This window comes from Pygocentrus nattereri, chromosome 1 (assembly GCF_015220715.1).
Source record: "Pygocentrus nattereri isolate fPygNat1 chromosome 1, fPygNat1.pri, whole genome shotgun sequence".
NCBI classification, from domain to species: Eukaryota; Metazoa; Chordata; class Actinopteri; order Characiformes; family Serrasalmidae; genus Pygocentrus; species Pygocentrus nattereri.
In genome coordinates this window covers 43,305,754-43,322,668 of record NC_051211.1, presented here as the reverse complement: position 1 = coordinate 43,322,668, position 16,915 = coordinate 43,305,754, and the positions used below count along the sequence as shown (strand labels likewise).

General features: G+C 40.8%; 1 protein-coding gene across 12 annotated transcripts in view; it reads right to left on the bottom strand.

Moving 5' to 3' along the window:
• Positions 1–16,915, bottom strand: part of grip1 (glutamate receptor interacting protein 1) — a 391,803-nt gene that overhangs the window by 117,056 nt on the left and 257,832 nt on the right. For 11 of the 12 annotated variants that reach the window (XM_037542052.1, XM_037542023.1, XM_037542033.1 and 8 more), the window contains exon 2: positions 2,923–3,003. In XM_037542052.1, the coding sequence (XP_037397949.1) occupies positions 2,923–3,003 (81 nt within the window). Of the gene's footprint in view, positions 1–2,922; positions 3,004–8,903; positions 8,965–16,915 lie in introns of those variants that run through there. The other variant, XM_037542062.1, reaches the window with a different exon arrangement.

The following is a 16,915-nucleotide window of genomic DNA, read 5'->3' as shown; positions in this document are numbered from 1 at the left end:
CAAACATGACTTGCTTCAATTCTTCTGCTAAAGAGTTTATGTGTGCATTTTCTGACATATATTATATTATGACCTTGGTTCTGTGAAATGCACTATATGTATCGTTAGTCATATCAGAATCTTGATCCATTTATTTCTCTTTCCTTTAGCAATATGTGAAAATTTCATGAAGAAGAGACTGATAGAAATGGTACAAAAATGACTCGCTACATTCCTATTTAAAAGTTTAGAATCGTGGTTTTCAATAATATAAACCATTTCTCTGACTGTTCTCTTGCAAACTGAAGATGTATGTTGGCTTATATTGTATCATACTTACATCTAAATGTAGCAGGCCTTTCAGCCCTGTTCCATATACAGGTTCAAGATGATTCTAAAATTATACTAATATTTTATGTGATTCAAACAATTTATAGGACTTTGTAAATATTTAAATGATTGAAGATAAACACTGTCTCATACTCGAATGGCGGTGACCAAATCTTGCTGAACAGCTATTCATAGTAATTTGGTGGGAAAAAAAAAATGCAGTTTACATGTTGGTGTCTGGTTTGTAACATTTCAATCTACAATGTAAACATTCTTACTAAATACATATGACAAGTATAATAAATAAATATGACAAGTAATTCCAAACCTTTGAAAGGTCATGACCATTATCTTACATTTCCTAAAAAGATGTTGTTTGGAGCTATGACAAAGATTAAATTAAACTTAATATTAAGTTGGCCTGAAAAAGCCAACTAGCTGTTTTTTGTTTTCTTATTTTTATTATTATACACATGAACAGGTTGCATGTCCTTTTTTTAACCAATTCGATATAAACTGTTTGTACAACATTCATTCAAACATGATTTTTTTTCTATAGGAATGAATAGGGGAATGTGCAAAGTTCAGAAATTCATTTCACTTATATATTATATAATAAGTCATTACACTTACATAAATAATAATGCTTTTACCTCTCATTCCACCACAATCATTATACTCCCTGTAAATGTCTTTGGACACTCCTCTTATGTCAGCATCATACAAGTATTCTAGCAACACCTTAGCAACCACCTGGGATACCATTGCAATGGCCTAGCAGTGCCTTAGCAACCACCTGGAACACTATCCCTTTCAACACATTCAATGAAAAGTACCCTACAAACCTGATACTTCTTGTCCAACTTTGAGCAGCAACAAAAACGCTTCACACAAAAACGTCATGGGTAAACTTTTCTTGGTGGCTCAAAACACAGCAGGAAGATCCTCTGCTACTCTGACACCAAAACCTAATTGAGCACTATGTTCCATGAAACCTCCCATGCCCAGACAATGACACCCCAGAACAAGGCAGTGCAGCAGCAGCACAAACTGTGACTAATCTCTCTTAAATTGTTTGGCATGAGGTTCTACTCCAAAGCACCCCGACGCCCACAACTGACCACTGCATCAGAACGTAGAGCCATCAGGATATAAATTAACTGCTTCTAAAGACAGGCTTGATGCGCTTGGAACTCAAAAACGACACCATACACCACTTTTGTCTTTACACCTTCAAAGACAATTTTCTACACGCGTGGCTTCAAAAGTGACGTCTCATTTCCTACAAAGAAAAGCAAGCATGGAGGTTCTGGAAGCAGACGTTAGCTAGTGATTTGTGCAGTGGATTGTTATGGAAGAGTGAACACTCTATTGGCCTGTCATGAATCCAGGTGAAGGTTATCTACACTCTGGCAGCGTGTGGCCTGTGGTCAGCTGCTATAACTAAGTCTGCTAGAAATAAATAAAGCATGGAGTCTGGATGAATCTATTCATAACAGATCAAAAATGGGGATGCTGTGATACAGCCATGATCCACCCATGATCTGATATTAAAGCATTCAAAAGAATTATGAAACATTTCAACAGTGAGCTCAAAGATGTCAGAGCGAACAAAATAGTGAGAAATACGATTAAACTAACAAAGCAAGTCTAACTGCAAAACATGTGGAGGGTCCTGCACAGTAGAAGCCTTCTTGCCACATTTTAGGCAGTCAAGTCATTTTGTCATCGGCCGGGACTAAATTTTGGCATGTGGGACGGGACTAAATATCACAGGGTACCCCTACACCCCCTGTACCCCTACAATGATAAAGGTTCTTCAAGGCACTGATTTAGAAAGTTCCTTTGGAACTGCACAACTGAAGTCATTCATTTTTTCAAATGCATGTGGACAGTCTTCAATTATCCCTGTGTTGCCAGATGGCTAAGACCTTTCAAACCGAATTACTGTCACAGCTTTCAATCATAACAGCATCTGGTAACCAAAAAGAATAATTATACACTGAAAGCAATTTTTTATTTTTTTTAACCAGAAACTGACACTTAGATACAAACCAAAACTGAAAGTAAGCTTACTGTTTTATTTATGCTTTTGAATTATCACAATAATGCTGTTGGAATAATGTTGGAAAGAGAACAGACCCATAAGACTAACTTAATTTTAAACAGCTTGCTAAATTATATCAGTCTAAAAGTTAAAAATTCTGTATAATTACAAAATAGGTCACTTTTGTCTGAAAAATGTTGCTGACCGAAATTTCAGAGCATCCTAAAAATGTGATTAAACTAAAAAAAACTAAAAACCTAAAAATTGTGAAAAAGAGAATGGTGGGAAAGAAGGGGTGGTTAAATATTTAGCACTGTCCATCATGAATTAGTTGACCTTTATGTGGTCAGTGACATAACTGGTTTATCTACGATTAACGATTTGGATCTTAAATATTTTGTGGGGGGGTTCAAACCTATAACTAACCTCTAGCCATGCCGTGCTTTGCTAGAAAGCAAACAGCAGCCAAATATAATGACCAACAACAGCAGCAGAGTGTAGCATTGACAACATCTCAGCGATGTGTGTACATGATGCTACATGAGGTGAAAAGTTATAATAAATACCTGGAATACTCTGTCTTCTGATGGCCAGAGCTCCATCTGGTGGTCTGGAGGGGTTGGAGTGTTTTGTGTAGGGCCCCTCATCTGACAAAGAGGAAAAAGACGTCAATAGAGCAACCAGCATGTACACACAAAGCGAAATGGCACGATACCACTTTTTCTTACGATACGATACAGACACTGAAACTTCAAGTACTTCACTTAGGATGGGCATATACATGATCTCATACTTGTCAATCACAAAATTATCTCGCACAAGACAATTTGTTAAACTCTGGGTGCTGGATTGCGATGTAATCCACTGCAAACAAGTACACAACCCCTCTAAAAGCTACCCCTAAACTCCTGTTGTCAGTTCAAGTCCAGAGCAAAAGATAACAGAATCAAAACAAGCTGGCTGTGAAATGCTATCATATATTTTATATCTACATGCCTAACTGGAGTTTTTTAGGGGACATTTCAGCCATGCTGACTTACGTTACATCCATGGGCACTCAACAGTGTTGACGAGTGCACCATCGCTCAGTAGACTAAGCTCCGCCTTCACAAAGTGTTGGACTGCTTTAGTAATTTTACACTCAGTTTGTTCCCCCCTAATAAATCTCCTATGTTACCCACATTTAGATCCAATATTTTTTTTATGGCTAAGACGTTTCTGTAATGGTATCTGATCCCACAAGACAACTTTGTAGGAAGAAGTACACAGCTAACAACGTGGCACCAAACATTCTTTTTTCCCTCTGACATCCAAACCAGCCTTTTCTGCTATATAATACCGATACCTGGTATTGTATAAGTGCAATTTCTAGCAACTAAAAACTAAAATGATTAAGGTACGTAGGTTAAATAATGTGCCAATTCATCGACAACAGAGAATGTATAGTCACCCAAGGCAACAAAAGCCATTACCTTTTAGATATACTTGTACTATGTCACTGTCATTTATGAATTACTTTCAACATATCAAAAACAACGGCTACAGATGACACCTGTGTGCATATCAAGAGGGATGTTGTGTTTTTAAACATGCAATGGAGATGTTCTTGGGTGTTGAACCCTCTCTTGACACTTGATATAAACAGAGATTACAAATCTCTAATGCTGTTTGTTTTTCCTATTCAGTCTTTAGAGCCAAAAATTTGTCTTTTTTCTCTTTCTGACAAAAACAGAAAGTGAGACACATCAGCCAAAATTTCTCAGTGGCCAAAATTTCAGTGCATCCCTGTTGAATAATATCTGTGTGTATGAGAAGGAGAGCAGTTCCAGCTCTGGCTGTCCGGCACAACAGTGCATTAGAGAGCTTCGCCGGGCTTTGAGCTGCAGCTCCGAGCACAGTGCAGTGAGAGTCACACCATAATGGAGCGCTTAGCGTGACACTCTGCATAGCGTTGTCACTTACAACAATACAGCGCGGCAGGATACACTTTATATATTATATACAGATAGACAGAGTGTGGAGAAGTTAGAGGTGTTTGTACTGTAAGTCTCTTGAGTAAGATTGCATATACAAATAGAAAGCATAGAAAGCAGGCACACTGATTCAGACACATCTTCCTGAAAGGTGCCACACACACACACACACACACACACACACACACATTTAAGAATGCATCACAGAGGCATGTAAATACAAACAGACATGAACAAGATACACAGCTCAAAATATTCATGAGGTTTAGTGAGTGGAGGAGGAAAAGAAAGAACACACACACAAGCCACACGCACACTGCTCCCTTTCTGATGAGTGTTAAGCAGCAAGAGGTATTTAAATGATGACTACACTGGGCTCTTGACATTCATCAGCAGACAATGTAGCAGAGGCTGCTGGGTAATGTAGTCTGACTCTCCTTAAACTGAGCCCCAGCATCCTGATGAGTCACATAACACAAAGAGTTCTTTTTCGACAGAAGTACTTCTCAAACTCTGTGTTTCGGGACAAGATTCCCAAAAGCTCCAGATCAGCCTTCAACAGTGTGACTGTGATCACCACCCAAGACAGCAGTTCTGAGACAAATCCCAGACAGATTATGATAAGCACTATTTACACAAGCAGGGTTAGAGAAATGAAGGTGCTGACTCACTGCTCCGAGTGAAATAGGGAAGGCAGCAGTTTGATGAACAGGCCTCATGTCCAATGTGGGTATGCACTGTAAACATGGCATCACCTCTAATAGGCAATCAGTAGGGAAGGGCATTCTCAATATTTATGAGTAATCAAGTAGTGACAAGTAGTTTTATTAGTATTCAAACAGTCAAACACCATTTCTATGCACCGAAGAAAGCCCATTACCGGCATGCAAATAATATGAAAATATATATAAATTATTTCTGGCTGTCACAGTGACGAGAAAATAAACAACCAGGTGCTATTTGGTAATTAATTTCATTTCTTCTATCTCACATCATGTCTACTCTGTCAGTTGATGCTGTGATGCCCTGACCTTCCGGTACATTCAAATTTTATTGTAATTTCAATTTAAATAAACAGTGGAAAAAACTGTCTTCAAGGGACTTAAGGCAAATGATTTGCAATTTTTGCTCATCCCAAGTATCAAGAGGTACAATGTTTGAGAACTTCATACTACTAAACTCAACATTCCACTTGACGTGCAGAATACAGCAAAACAGAAGTAGAAAGTCCCTCCTAGCACAACCATCTGTAGCTTCAGCTTTTGAAAGGATGAAAAAAAGAAATAAAAAGCCAAAAAAGGTTGCAGAGTATATCTAACAAATAATGGAATTCATTGCCTTGGAGGACCAACCATTGTTTGTTGTAGAGGACGTTATACAGGGTGATTCAAAAAGATTAATCCGATTTCAAAGCGCCACATTTTTACAACCATAAGATGCCTAGGAACCAATCATATACCACCTGAAAGAGGGGCTCAAAGGCAAAGGCAGCTGGCTCCCTTCAGTCTGCAAGGAGATGCGACCCCTGAGCAGAAAGTTATTTTATATTCCACGTCAATAAGAGTGAATCCGTCATAACTGTGCAATGTGATTTTCGTCAGCAGTGAATCTCCAACAGCTCAGAGCATTCGCTGTTGTTTCCACAAAACAACACAAAATAATCTCCCAAATTGCACTGAAAGAGCTGCGAGTGCAGCGACACCAACATGCTCAATCAAATCTGGGATGAATTTGACTATGGCGTGATGTTGTCCATACAGCTGGAGGAGGTTCATACTGAGCACTTGTGAAATTACACAATAAAGTTCAAGCTCATTTAAACCGTTGACAATTTACTGCATTGTTCTGTAATAACTCACAAGAGAAATAAATCATTAATCTTTTTGAATCACCCTGCATTTTGCACTATAGCCTACATAGTAATTATTTTAGCAAGTTTTTTTGATGTAAAAGATATCAATAATAACATATTTTCTTTAACACCTTGTAGTTTTTGTGTTTAATATGTTCATTCCATAGCATAAATAAAAGGGCGAATTTAAATTCAGCTTTCAGCCAGGTGCGTTTCAATTTCAGTTTCAGTTTTGGCCAAGAATTTTCATTTCAGTGCATCACTATTTCAAACAAGTCCAACCACTTTACCACAAAATGGAAACTTTATGAAAGACAAGTGAAAGAAAAAATCACCATAAACGATGTGTCACCACATCCACAATACTTGTACAGTCCACGTGAAAGAATGAAACATCCCTATGGTCAGAATGTAACATTTAAACCAGCTTAATTGCTTTTAGTGAACCAGTGTGACTTGTTAAGTCCAACACAGGTCCTTCTTAGTCTCTCCCATCTTCCTTTAGTTAGATCATATTGCCATACACATGCAACATTCCATAGACCCTACCACTGACAACAGCTGGCCTTTAGCATCTATAGACCGACACAGATGCATACTCATGTAAAATGTATCAGAACATCAATCCAGTATGAATCTCAGTGAAAAGACAGAAGAATGTCACCATCTGGGACCTTATCAACTCTGGGATTTGATTCCAGATCAGTGCTAATACAAAAGGATGAGAGCAGCTAGGTCATTAGTACAATAGGCTTAGCAGGGGATGTGCTTTCACTGGTTTGATGATGGTTGGAAAGCTCAAAGACAAAAGCATGGAGCCACAGGTCTAAACCTACAGGATAAAGCTTATCTTTATGGCAGTACGCTGATGTGTAGTGCAGTACTCCAACTGGCACTGATGATACTCCAACTGTGAGACAATGCAGATTAATCTCAACAGCTTGAAAGAAAAATGAGAAGGAAGAGCTCTTAAGCACTCAGAACATCCTACTTCATATACCTGAAAGAGAGGAGGGAGGGAAGGAGAATAAGACAGAAAAAGAACAAGACAGAGGGCAAAGACGCCATCCCAGCAGCTCTTTGTGTGAGCTCAGCATATTAGAGCACAGTGACTGCATGCTTCCACTCAGTCTTAGACCGAGAAACAACCCGAGTGAATGTAACATGGGACGGTTCTTTTTCAGAGTAGCTTACAAGTCTTTCATTCACAGTAAACAAACACCCAGATACTCATTGATTTACATTACATTACATGAACAATGGATATTAAAAGAAAAGGGCATTTTGCACATCCCAGAATCCAGCTGGAAAAACTCATTTGAAACCAGAGATGCACCAAATGCAACCACAAATCAAGTGAGGACATCTTCATAAAACTCGCTCGCTTACACAGCCACGGAAATATTCATCTCTCTCTCTCTCTCTCTTTCTGTTCACTCTCCTGGTAAAAATATAAAGGATTTTTCTCTCTGAAGATGCAGATGAGAACGGTCCCTGCTGGAGTTCAGGAATGGTTGCAGAGCCGGGCCATTATGAAAATCGCCAGTCAGTCATTGTCATTCGTGATGTATGGCGTTTGGCTGCGGAGGCCCCAGAGAGCTCCAGGTCACAGAGCTGACTAATGTGTACTTGCTGGCAAAGGGGTAAACTATCACTCATTTAACAACCTGACTCTGTGACGGAAGCATGACAGGTCTGGGGTGTTGGGAAATCGCTCCAAGAGGCAGATAAGGTAACCAGAGGTACTCTACGACACTAACTTGCCAACCCGTCATGGCCCCATTTCATTTTGATGGTCCACTATATTTAACTGACATTCAGCCAAATATGTATGAAATTCAACTCAACCTTTTCCCTAACCCTAAACATAAATCTTAGCCTTGGGCCTAATCCTTACACTCAACTGAGTTTCTCAGGGTGACTTCAGCACTGACACAAGAAAACTTTCTAACTCTATTCACATTTGAAAACACTGGTTTTCCCTTTACATTTTGTAAACATAAAAAAATAATAGACCAATAGAAAATGTGAAAAGAAAACTTATTAAATATCACATTTTTTTTTAACTCGAATAAACTTGCCACTTGGGTCATACTTTCACATGACAGCGATTTTTAGATAAGACATAGAGAACTGTCTGAACCAAGGGAGTCCAATCTTATCTGCAAAGGGCCAATGTAGCTGCAGGTTTTTATCCCAAACAAGCTGAAGCACACCTGATTCTACTTGTTTAATCAGCTGGTCTTAGTCTTCAAACATTTCATCAGGTGACCTCCTGCTTTGGTTGAGTTAGAACCTGCAGTCCCATCAGTCCACTGTAGAGTGGACAGCCCTGGTCTAAACAGTTGTGACCTTCTTCACAACTTACATATCCCAGACCTCAATACCTTTCTGGGTAAGCAAAGTTCTAGTGACTTAATCACTTCTGAAAGCAAAGAGTCAACATATACCACCACCTTTACATAAAAAGAAGTCTGTTTCTCAGTTCACATTGCTCATACATCCTTTGCTTAACATCTTACTATAAGAGCTCTCTCATTACTGACGGTCTAAAACATGCCACGGCTTAATGATCAAACTTGCTGTAATGTCATCCACCTCGAGTAATTTAGCAGGTCTGTAAGAACAAAGGGTCTAACAGCATGGAGACAAGCGGTGCTATTTGGTGCTATTTTCAGCATCCGGTCTGTCACATCGTACGTGGCTCTCGGGTGGTACTCACCCACGTCACAACGGAACGCCTGGCTCACTCCACACAGGAACGCCATGGCAGGACAGCAACAACAGGGTCACAGCTGTGGGTTGAATGTCCGGCGCATGAGACCGCTACTTCCGGAGCCGTGCTTTTGTCTCGACCGCTGGGCAGTGTCTGTTCCCAGCATAATGGTAACACACATGCATGCACTCAGAGAGAGCGGCGTTCGGATGAATGCACCGATAGATTTTGAAGCGATGGATGTTCTAGAAGCACCAGCGTCCTCCTTTTCACTGAGCTTGTTAGAGGAGAGACTTCAGGACATCAGAGTCACTTAGGCACTCAAGATGAAGACGTCGGCGGCGGAAAGAGGGAGTGACGACGTAATCCAACAGCAGCGAGGGAAGGGAGGAGGGAAGCAAACTTAGAATATCTTGTCTCTAGGGTCTCCAGTGGTTTTTAGAGGGAAGTCCAGGCCAAGCTCCTGTGCCTGGAGGAGGAGGAGGATGAGCAGGAGCATCAATTATATGACAGACTTCACACACACCTCATCATCAGTGGAGTGAAGGGGAGAGAGAGAGAGAGAGAGAGAGAGAGAGAGAGAGAGAGAGAGAGAGAGAGAGAGAGAGAGAGAGAGAGGTTTTTTGAAGAAGAATCTGAAAAATAATTCTGTCCTTACAGACAGACAGACAGAGAGAAACAGAGCGAATGAGTGACAGAAAGAGAAGGACGGGGAGAAAAAGAAAGAGAGAAGAGAGCGAGATTCAGAGAAATAATTCCAGTCTTACAGCAGGAGATGACAGAAGAATGAAAGAGCAGATGAGAGAGAGGGAGAGAGAGAGGGAAAGAGACAGAGTGAAGGGGAATGAGTGAGAGAGCAAGTATGACAGAGAAAGAAGAAAGAGAGAGAGGAAATGGCGAGCAGCAGAGCTGTCATCCTGCCAGGTCACAGTAGGCTCAGTCATGCATACGGGCACACGCATTTGGGGAGGCGAAGGACATGAAGGGAAGAGCTACTGGGCTCTCCTCGTCAACCATAGTGAATAGTAATGGTCCTGCGGTCCTTCTTCAAAGCACATAGTCCACACTCTAGGTGATGTTAGCAAAAAGCTCACAAAGCAATCAATTTTAATAAACTTTCAAAGATTTTTCAATCCAGGTAACATAATGAGACTGATTACCATGTAAGTCAGAGCAGCAACACCTATAACCAGAGCCCCACGTCACAAGCCTGTACTTAGCACATTCAACTTCTCACCATCTAAAAAGTACATAAGCTTCGTGAACTGAAAGGCCAGCCCATCAACACTCACGTGTTTTGGTCCACTCCAAAAAATGGCTGGAAGTAAAGGGCCCACATTCAACATTTTTCTTGCATTTAATGTTTTCCTTTGATCCACTTGCAACATTTGTGTGTTTTTATGTACCAAAACTCTTTTAACTGACCATTTTCCAACTGCTCTATAGCCATTTGAATTGTTACTGTGCCTTTAAGATGGATATATGTAAATTAGCTCTGTACTGATTGGCTGCCCTGTAGTGTACCTCATTAACAAAGCATTTAGAACTGAAACACTCCCTTGAACTTCGAAACAAATGGGACAGGCTAAACTGCTACAGGCTGAACTTATAGGCTGCGAATATATGTAAATGAACTGAAACAATGAATTTAAAACAGGTTGCTCAGGCAGCTTGGTTTCCATATATGGACTAGGTATGTTGAATAGTATGTTTTGAAACTTTAACAATGTTTATATATTACTTCAATATCACATATTATTCCTTAATTAATGCTTCAAAGAAAGTGAAGGAAATTTTAATGCCCTTTCTGCTGCAACAGTGAAAATACACAAGTGAGCTTGTTATAAATCACACCGTAAACAGGGCTACAGAGAGCTTACATAGAAACTTCACTCCACAAGACTGCAGGTTTGTTTTTGACATTACCATGAGGCAGTGTTCCTAACGAACCCATTATCAGTGTTTTCTGAAGTCATGCCGAAATGAGGCAGAGGCAAGAGACTGACTGTGCTGCAGCTCAGCCATACACACCCAGGGGACTGAGAGGGAATGGCTCTCCTTTATTTTTAGCAATGAGCTCAGAATTTATACAGCCTTACTGTGATGACACAAGCTGCCCCACTGTGATGGGGAGAAGATAGAAAAACAGAGGAGAGCGAATTACCCAGCATTCCCTGTGCGCTGCAGCAGAACGCCGAGTGGTGAGGCGGGATATCCTGGAATTAAAAGCACTTAAAAGCTTGGGTAGTCACTTCGGGTCATGCTCAACCCACGACCATTCCCTTGCGAGGGACCTGGGGTTGACATTATGACTCGAGCGCAGAGATAGAGGGATGGTCTAACTTCAGGAAAGAACAGTGCAGATGTTACAAATGGGATGACATCACTTGCTTTCAAACTGGTAAGCTGGTGAAGAGGTTTACAGGTTCGTTGCAAACTTCAGATCAACACAAATATACAACTCCAGCATGCAGAAATGAACAGTTTGGGGGAAAAAAGCTAAATGCAATTGGAGATTTGGTTGACTCTGATCCGGTTTATCTACAGGCAGTTCACAAGCTCTGTATTACTAAAACTTAACGATTTTGGTAAGGCAGCTATAATTATAAAAACTGCAGCTTTGACTGTTTGAAAATTGAACTCTCAAACTGCAATTTTCATATAAAAGCAACTGATCTTTCAGCCTTACCAGCAATCAGACCTGTGTAATTTCTGTATGCTGTCTATAGTCATTCCAAATCCTGCTCCAGAAAGAGCTCTTGATAAGATCTTTAACTGGGTTGGCAACATTTTTGGAGGATTGTTTCCTGGGATCTTACAGCAACTGCTCCATTATATACTTTCATTTGTAGCACCAGTAATGGTAGCTATTGTGATATCCGTTTGCCTCAAATTACTCTGGGGCTTAATGACTAACACCAGCGTATGTGTTCCTTATAAACATGGAAACACTTAATTTCCCCAATTTGCCTGTATGGGGACTGAAGGGAAAGAGACCCGTCTGTAGGACGTGAAGAAAGAGGGAAATACTGGCCATATTTCTCTGAAAGAGGAAAGAATAGATTGATTTAGCTTGCAAGAACATGCCTTTTCTAGTTCTATGTTCTTCTTTGTTCTAAGGGGGGAATGAAGGAATTTATTGTTGTATGTGCTATATCTGTGTGCATGTGGTGAAGTTGTATTTTAGTTTGTTTATTTTGTGTTTACTCCTATATGGTCATGTTTGTCACACCTGTTATTTGTCCTGTATAAGCTGGATTTAATCTTGGCATTTGTCCAGTTATATAACTGTGTCAGCCCAATGTCTTACAGGCTAACTGAATGTCTGAGACCTTTGTGCACAATGAATAAACTTCACTTGTCCAGACAACAGACACTCCCCTGGACACAAGGGTTTGATTTCATCAATATATGTCCAATACTTGCTGAGATACTCCAGGTAGACAAAAAGCATGTGTCGGGCAGGTCCCACGCAAAAAGTTTATGCAGTGTAACAAATGCACAGCCTACACAGTCAGCTACAAGTTGCCATCCTTGACAGCACATTAGAACAAATAATGACAGAGAATCTGAAAGTTTGACTGCGTCACAGGCCTCAGCAGGGGGTTGGATCATTGTACAGTATATCTGGGACACTGAATCAGTTATGTGCACCAGTGAACTCTTTGATCATAGCTGAGCAAAAGACTTAGACTCAGATTCGATGTGAAATAAGGACCATAAGAGAAGGGGAAAAAACAGAAACTGTAGAACGAAGGCTATGGACATAATGACTGACGTGAGGACAGAACTGAAGGTCAGCTGATCAAGAACATCCCTATAACATTAATAAGGTTTTTCTTCCTTAGATGGAAGCTATGAAAAATGCTTAAGAACGTGGGCCTTCATTTTAAAGTGTATTAAAAAAACCAAGGCATCAAAAGCTGTGGGGAAAAACATTTAAGCACGATAAACTGAAGTAAGCTGAATATATTGGGAATCAAATGAACCATAGGTGTTTTCAGAGTAGCCACATTAAACAGTAATGCATTCTTGACATTTCTATTATTCATTAAGGGATTTTAGAGCATCATAAAAGTGCAATTTAGACCCACACTGGTAAGATACCTCTCCTGGACAGGAAGATACACTCCTCTGTGATTTGGATACAACTACAGTTTTGGTAAAAAAAAAAAAAAAAAAAAAAAAACTAGAGTGAAAAGCAAAGTACATGGAAAACAAAGTGCAAAGAGCTTGAGTGCTCCTGTTTCTCAGCAGCACAGTATTGTGGCAGGTCTTATGAAGCATGTCAGTAAAAAGCGGAAAGGTTAATATTGTCAAGTGCGTGCTGTTGTACCTCAGCAACAGGCCTCTGACATGGGACTATGTCTATAGTTGTGTTATATGCAGCATCACAACCACGCTATGTTAGGCTGACTGAATTTCACTGAGGAGGGTGACCAAGAACCTCTGCAGAGGAGCACCTGACTAAGCTGTGTCAACTAGACAGCAAGCAGAAAATGAGTAACCTGGGCCTTAGTCCACTGTGGTCATTACTGGGAATGGAGCAGTTCTGACCCAGATTACAGCACATGTCACTTGAGGACCTGGAGGTGGAGGAGGACCTGGAGGTGGAGTTGCACCTGCAGGTTCACTGAGGACTCAGCTGGGGTGCCTCCGAATCCTGACCCAGCTCCATTATTAGGTGCAGTCCTGGGTTCTTAACAGTGTTTCCAAACATTCCCAAAACTCAAAGAATTTAAAAGAAAAGTTTTATGAACTCTCTTTACCTTTAATCTACATCTCTGTAGCTTTAGTTAGGGAGCAAACTTGTATAATAAACCTTTAACATTATATTTTCTGAGTTGTATTGAATCCACACACCTGTCTCGTCTCCAGGCTTTTCATTTTATTCATTTTTATTATTTTAGAATTTTATTAAATAAAATTCTAATAAAATTCTAATGAAATTTTATTTAATAGAATTTTATTAAATAAAATTCTATTAATTTTATTTTATGATTGTTTTTTAGGTCATGAAAAGATACAAATATGTACATTTCCACTTATTTAAGGTTCACAGGTCTGTAACTTGATGAACGAGAAACATCCACTGACAGTATCTTTATTTCTAACAGTGTGTGCTCAAAGCGCTGTGAGAACTGTTCCTTAAAATGCAGTGCACCCGTACGCAATTTAACAGACAGAAATTAAGTAGTTCCAATTTCTTCTTTGACTTTTTCACATTCTTTGCAATCACTGAACTCGTGCAACTCAGGGGTAAATTGAGCAAGAAATTTAAGCGCTATGAGCCATGGAAGGGCAGAAACACCCACATCCTATACTGGCCAGAAAGAGGTGTTTGATCTCATAATGGGATCAGGTGGTTGTACAGTTTGACCGGTGGGCAGCCAGATGAAAGTCTATGAAGACAGATGCGAAAGATGAGGCCTTATGGAAAAGCCAAATGCTCCTTGCAACTGCCTCAAGTGTTGATGCGCAGTTGTAATTTTCCACTCTTTTGATGTCGGGTAATTAAGCAGCACATGCTGATGAAGCCATGAAGCCTTGAACTTCTGGTGCCTTGGAAGAACAATGCAGTCTCATTTTTAGGCCACAATGCATGAAATCCACAGTGAACTGACAAGAGACAGCGGGAGCGTTGGGAGACAGAGTGGGAGTGCACTCGTTAGTGGAAAATGAGAATATTCATTATTTGCACTATGAAAACCTTTCATTCACACAGCTGTGGTCAGCCACTTCAAACATCAGCTCATCCACCAGGGTTCTCCCTGCTAACCAGCGAGAACTAAAAAGAGGTAAGTGGCTAATACCTTACAGACTGATCCCCACCTTCATGCTTCTCCAAAGTGTCTGATGCCCTGCTTTCAAGCTTATCTACACAGAGGATGTTACGTGGACCCAGGTCCCCCCTGCAGACCGTCACCTTAATGGCTTAGAATTGCAACTGTTAGAAATTAGTAATAAAGCGCAAATTGTGAGCCATCTCTGATATTCAACGAACAACCATTTTGACGCACCTGAATGAATTCAACTCTGCATTAGAGCTGAATACTTACTGACTGTACTGAATCTTTAACAGGAGGCAACAAGACTTGGCAAAATAGCAGAAATTGCCTGAAACACATACCTTAATAACCCAGTGGCTCTTTGAAGTTCAATAAGAGCTAAAATATGGGTGGCACATAATGCCATACAAAAGCGCTGCCTGTCTGAGATTGAGCTTAATGGCACATTATCTTACTGCAGCACACCATAGATTCAACAGTGTTTTTCCAAAATGACTTCAATGTTTGCTGAGTGTAGGAGTAAAAAAAAAAAAGAATATCAAAGGGATGATGTTAAATGAAGACTCAAGTGGGTGAGACAGTTGCCATTCGTTCCCTCCCTCGCCAAAAGAATGCAGGTGATAACAATTGCAAAGGACAAAGAATGACAGGAAACATCCCCCCTTCTCCCCACCAAACTCAACAAGAGCTGCTTTAGGCAGCCACAGCAGGATGCTGTATTCCTCCCTGGAGGGCCAGCGCTCAATCAGAACAGTTCCCGGGAACGTAAAGCCCACACAGCTACTGGAAATGGAGGGATTAGTGTGGGCAAAAAGCATACAGAAAAAGTTTGTTTTTCTAAACCGCTGGCGGGATACTATTTTTTATAACGTGCTAAGCACAAAAATCGGTAGGTGGTAGAAGGCCACCCTTCTCTGGACTGTCAAAACTACCTGTTCCGTTCAAGAACGTGGGAGAAATTTATTTTTTTGCCTTTCCCTTTTGCAACGTCAAATGCACGTAGGCATTTGCATGCCTGCAAGTGCACTTAAATCTGATGTTTCAAGCACTGCCAATGTTTATATACTGCTGCTTGCCAAAAGAGTCCTTTATCCATTGACACCCAGCCTGCGGAGGCAGAGTGAGAACCGGCTGTTTGGGTTTGCTCACAGATTGGCTGTGTTCTGTTTTCATGACTCCCTGCTCCGGTTTTAACACAGACATGTGGAGGGGAGATGATTACACCCTTCAGGTGGTCTGTGCAATCAGACACTGCCACACACCCACATGGCCATCATCTGATGCAAGCTGCCAAATCAGAAAACATCAGGTCCGACAAAGCTTATCAATGTTGCAGACACTGTTGCAGCCAAAGCCAGCAGAGGCTGACATAACACAGTAGTGCTTATGGACAAAAAAGCAGGACAGGGGAAAAAATCTGGTCAAATTTGCCACACCACCAACACCCACTTGGAGAGCCAGACCAGTGGGTAGAAGCAACAAACCTAGTGTAGAACGAGGCTAATACAGGCTGCTGTTCTGCACCAGGACCGTCTGTGTGCTTGGATGTGAGAGTGTGGTTGTGATAAAGGGCTTTTGCTAGGCTAGCAAGAGGCTGAATAGGTCCTTACTAAATTGGGTGTGATATTTGTGCAGGATGAGCCTAATCCAGGTCGACAGCTGCAGCTCCCTGTGCTCTGCAGACAGAGGGAATTATGCTAAAGCGCTGAACTGGGCTGGGCCTTCCAAATCCAGACTAGGCATGGCAAAGCAGCTGGACCTCCAGCTCCACCAGGACTGAACATGAAGGCTGAAGTGCTGCAGACAAGGGATGCCAAATCCAGGCACAAAAATGGCAATAATCTAATTGGACCTGTGAGGGACGTAATCTTAGAAACACGCTACAAAAGGCCAGTAGAAGTGAACAGGCTCCTTATTATGCTGCAGACAAAGTATGCTTGAGAGGACAGTTGTGACATTTCAGATAAAATTAGAGCTGATACTGGAATGGAGCCTTCGGTCACAATGTTTTTATCTGAAGTCCATCTGCAAGATCACAAAAAAACTCTCAATCTTAACCTTTCAAAAATTCCCCCGACATGCAGAAACATAGAAGAAAGAAATGCACAACAGTAAACATAAGTGCCGTATCAGTACCCTTCAAACAAACAGCCACTCCTTAGGTCAGAACATTACTCTAATGAAACCAAAAGAACGGGACATCAAGAGAAGCCTTGGGACTTTGATGGC